The sequence below is a fragment of the Terrapene carolina genome, unplaced genomic scaffold (assembly GCF_002925995.2).
Source record: "Terrapene carolina triunguis isolate 2854851 unplaced genomic scaffold, T_m_triunguis-2.0 Scaffold191, whole genome shotgun sequence".
In the NCBI taxonomy this organism is placed as follows: Eukaryota; Metazoa; Chordata; order Testudines; family Emydidae; genus Terrapene; species Terrapene triunguis.
The window spans coordinates 1,354,410-1,359,325 of record NW_020664542.1 but is presented as its reverse complement, the minus strand read 5'-3'; the positions used below and the strand labels follow the sequence as shown (position 1 = coordinate 1,359,325).

General features: G+C 54.9%; 1 protein-coding gene across 4 annotated transcripts in view; it reads right to left on the bottom strand.

The window, feature by feature from the left end:
* Positions 1-4,916, bottom strand: part of NAV1 (neuron navigator 1) — a 281,812-nt gene that overhangs the window by 83,768 nt on the left and 193,128 nt on the right. For all 4 annotated transcript variants that reach the window (XM_024218023.3, XM_024218044.3, XM_024218030.3 and 1 more), the window contains one exon: positions 3,176-3,541. In XM_024218023.3, coding sequence (XP_024073791.2) covers positions 3,176-3,541 — 366 coding nt within the window. The remainder of the gene's footprint in view (positions 1-3,175; positions 3,542-4,916) is intronic.

The window sequence follows — 4,916 nt, the reverse complement described above, 5'->3', positions numbered from 1 at the left end:
TTTTTTTTTTTTTTTTTGGCTGCTTGGGGCAGCAAAAACCCTGGAGCCGGCCCTGTGTGTCAGAGAGTCCCCAAGACACCCACCAGAGCTGCGGGCTCTCACCGCACACCACAAGCAGCTGGCATGACTAGGAGCTGTAAGCAGCATAGAAGGCCAAATACCTCCCCATGCTCTGGGACAAATCAAATACCAGGATTATTTATTTTCTCATGCGTTGAAACAGGAAACCTCCAATGTGCTGAAATTCTGGCCTTGAGTCAGAGGCGGGGGCGGGGAAGAGACGGGGACTGGATTTTTGTTCAACACAAACCCCCCCCAGGCGGCATCTCAAGAGCTCGATGGGATCAGCATGGGGAGGGCTGCGTTTCAAAAGAAAACAACACATGCTTTAAATCCAAAAAGTCCCACCCATCTGTCCCCTTCTAACAGCCACTTTCACAGCATTACTTGGCATCAGAAACCTCTCCTGGGCAAGGGTGGAAGAGAACTCAAATGGGCTGGGGAGACTGGATGCAGCTCTTTGCAGGGATTGGCTGGCTGCCGACTCCCACTAGCCTCAGGGTCTGATCCTGCCAGGTGCTGAGCAGTCTCACCTTCTAGTGGGGGACCCACAAGAGGCTGAGTGCTGCTGCGGGGCGCTGAATGACCCAGCACCCCCTGGGGACGGAACAAGATCTCCAATACGAATTTTCCCTCTGCAGCGCCCTGCTCCCGTGCAGCAGGGACTGGGATCCATCTGCCCCTCCACTTGAACGCTCACTGATGGTAACAGCCAGGAGGTATGGCAGAGTCACTGGACTCAGGCCTCGTTGGTTACACATCTGCTGCCCAGAGCTGTGAAATTAACGAGGACTTGTACAGAGCTCTCTCCATGCTGCAGGGGTATTTTTAGGATCAAGGCGATGCCCCATCCCTCGAAGGATGTTTGGGCTATTTCTCCCCCTCCCCCCCTTTTATACTTCCAGGGATAAATGGTAAACTCATGACATCGTCTCTCTCCCTTGAGTTTCCATTTCTGACACGCAGCGAGGAACAGACAAGGCTGGGCTGTATCAAATGAGATCCCCTCCACGCCCACTGACGTCAATGGTGAATGGACAGAGCTGAGCACAACCCAGGATCAGGGCCCCCGTCTCTGCTCACATGGAGTGTGTGTATGGACCAGCTGGGCTGCTGCGAGAAGGACACAAGGGAGGTGTTTCTGGGCATCCTGCCTCGGAGGGTTGGTCAGGAATTATTGGTTGATCCCCTTCCTGGCTGCTTTTAACCACTGCTGGGGTCCCAGCAGACCCAGGGCGAGCTGCCTTGGAGCCATGCGCGCCTTCCTCTCCCTGGGATGGCTCAGCAAACATTCCAACAGCACAGGTGCATGCAGTCAGCTAGCTTTTCCTCCGGGGGTATCGTCTCTAACCAGGGATCACATACACACTGCCATAAACCAAAGAGCGGTGGCACAGAAAACATCCCAGCCTGCGGTTAACCCAGTCCTGCTCCTGTCACCCTGGCTACTGAGACTGACCTTCCCTAAGATACTTTCTCCCATCCAGTCCATTTGTAGCCTTTCCCTGATGTGGGGGGAAGGGTGGTGAAGAGAAGGTGAGCTGAGTTTAATCCCATGTGCACCAGGGAGCGGTTAGTACCATCTCCCACCGATCCTAGACTGGTACTCAAGAAAAATCTGCAGAGCCCTGAAAGCATCTTTGCTGGTTCTAGCCCTATCAGGTCCTGAGACACTGGGCCTTGAAATCACGTCCTTCTGATTACGGTCATGCTTTTCCCTCTCCTTCACCAACTGCCCGCTGGTTAGGCAGCTGATCTCCCCCAAAGCACTAAAGGACCAGATTCTCAACTAGTGTAAATCAGCACAGAACTACTGAAGTCAATGGGGCTACATTGTTTTACACCAGCTGAGGATCTGGCCCTTTGCAGAAGCGCACGGCAGATGCTCTAACACGTTAATTTCTCACCCTAGTCGCTGTGGAAGGAGCAAGTACTAAAGCCGGATCAAAGACCAAGTGGCAAATACAGCCAGATGGTCATTGGAATACAAAGCCCCAGATCTGAGGACCTGAGCGAGGAGTGAATGGCTCACATTGCGGAATAGCTCCAAAGCCCACCAGCTTCCCCGTGGTTATTCAGCACTCCTTCCCAGCCCTCTGCAACGATGCACCTGAGTATTGTCCCGTGGTTCCCCAGGATCCAGCCGCAGAGCAGCTGGGAGGTGCTTCCCAGCAGGGGCAGAGACTGACACACACTAGCTCCGCTCGAATTAGTGCACTACAAATAGCAGTGTGGCTGCGGTGATGGCACGGGCAGTGGCCACCCAACCCCCTGGGAACATACTCAGGAGATAGCTCAACCTGCTGTGGCCATGCTGCCATTTGTACCTTGAGCACAGCGTGTGTGTCTACCTGAGCTGGGACGCTCCCTCCCAGCTGCAGCGCAGACAAACCCTCGGTCTAGCAGGGCTAGTTCAGCACCAGGCCTGGCTCTCAACACAGTATCGTTGCCATTAACTTTGCTGATCCCCAGATGCTGCCTACGTCAGATAAAAGACACTTCCAGAGCTGCCCCATGCAGCCTGTATTCCTCCCAAACACGCCACTCTGCCCAGGGCACAACAGCACCTTACAGGATGCTGGCCCGCTGGCCTGGCACAGCAAGGAGCACCATCTCTGCAGGCCACCAGATACTAATTATCACCCGCCACAAAGCATGGAACCTACTAGAAATATAGTGGGTGGGGGAAGGATTCTGTGATGTATATAATTATCCATCCATCCATCCATCCACCCCCCGACATGCATCTATCCATCCATCCCTCTATGCACCCATCTATCTATCCATCCACCCACCATGCATCAATCCATCCATCCCTCTATGCACCCATCTATCTATCCATCCATCCATCTGCTCTTTCTGTCTCTCTCTCAATCTCGTAGACTCAGATTCCAAGGCTGAAGGGACCGTTGTGATCATCTAGTCTGATCTCCTGTATAATGCAAGTCAGAGAACTTCCCCACAATAATCCCTAGAGCAGATCATTTAGAAAAGAATCCAATCTTTGGATCCCTCACAGTCCTTGTAAGTCGTTCCAGTGTCAATGACTCTCCCGGTTAAAAACGTACACCTTATTTCCAGTCGGAATCTGTCTAGCGCCTGCAGCGGCACTCACCCCGTGGTGATGTCGTCGTCCTCCGTCAGGGTCTTCCCCATCAGGTCGCTGTCGCTCATGTACCCGGACTTCAGATCCACGTCGTCGGCGTCCAGCGACTCGACGAGCTCCAGCCGGGAGATGTGGCTCAGCTTGCTGGGGCTGCGCATGGGCATGGTATGGGAATAGTGCGCCCGCTCGCCGTGCATGTACCAGCTGGGGGTGCCTTCCGACCGGCAACTCCCACCCACTGAGGGAGCGTCCCCGGCCTGCAGCCGGGGGCTGGATTGCCCATAGCGCCAGGACAGGGGGGAGGAGCGGTTGGACAGGCTGGACACGCTCCTGGGGTTGGCTTCGTCGCTGTCGTAGCAGGTCATCTCCAAAGAGCTGCAAGGAAGGAGCAGAGAGCAAAGCTTTAGGGATGGGGGCGCCACAGGGCGGCCCTAGGGGAGAGGTGGAGTCCTGGGCTCCATCCTGCTATCGGACCTGCAGGTGCTCAGCACCTCTGGAAATTAGGGCATGTCCTTAGCCACCCAGCTTTGACACTTCGGCTCCAAGGATGGGGTGGAACCAGGATGGGAACCCAGGAGTCCACAGTGCTAGGCCACTGTCTTAACTGTAAGCCTCTCCTTCTTCCCAACTGCCCCTGATCCCTATTCCCATGACCCCAGCAGCCCCTATGCTCCCCTCATTTATCTCCTTTCCCCTCCAAATGGCTCTGCACTGCTCTTGGGCCCTTCCCAAGTCTCCCACGTCCCAGGCTAGTGCCCTAACCACTGGGCCATCCTCCCTCTCTGAGCCTAACGGTACCGAGGAGTCAAGCTCTGGGGCTGCCTTGCCACTAGCCCTCCAGCATGGCAGGAAAGCAATGGCAGCCTTGGAAATAGAAAGAGATTAATTTAGGGGACAGCATCCCGTTCCCTCCCTGTGCCTTGATTTGAGAGGCAGCAGAGGCAGGCGCTGGCTCCCCACTCCGGTGAGGGCCCCCTTTCATTTTGATTCAATAAAGTGGGTTTTGGATGCTAAATACAAAGTGATGATTAAAAACAAATCGACGGTGGATTAACAGCTCTGGAGAGCCGCCCAGCAGAGCTGGTTCCAATCATTTGGTTGACGCACAAGAGTTGTCTTATTAAATCTAAATTAAGTGGATGTTTTGGAGCCTGTAAACTGAGGGACAAAGCTGCCAACATCTTGCTTTGCGCAGGCTTCTGCACCATGCGTGAGGGGACGTGCCTCAGCTCTCTGGGTGCAAGCTCCGGGAAATGCATTTCCCCAGAAAGATTTCAATGAGGCCCGGATAGTATTGCGTCCCCTGCTGACAGACACACCTAGAGTATGGCAGGCCCAGAGCAGAGAGCCTGCAAACTCACTTCCGTCTGCTTGTAACGGGGAGGAACTTCACACAGACAACTCGGCTGCCATAAATGGGGGGCTTCCCCTGCCCCGACACTGGGATCCTGCCCTTGGCTGTGAATCGGTTGTTCTAGCCAGATGGAGAGCAGGTTCTGAATCCATAGGAAGCAACTGATCTCTGGAATCTAGCAGAGACAAGAGCCAGGGGGAGGACTCAGGGGCACCAGCAGAGCTGAGTAAGGGGAGTCCAGGGCTCGGATAGCAGAGGGAGTTGTACGGCTAGACAGAGGCGCATGGGCAGAGCTGTGGCGTGGAGTAGCAGCGGGAGCCCTAGGCTGGAAAAGCAATGGGGGCCAGGAGTGCAAATCAGGATTGAGGGGCATCAGCAGAGCGGTGGGGTGGAGGC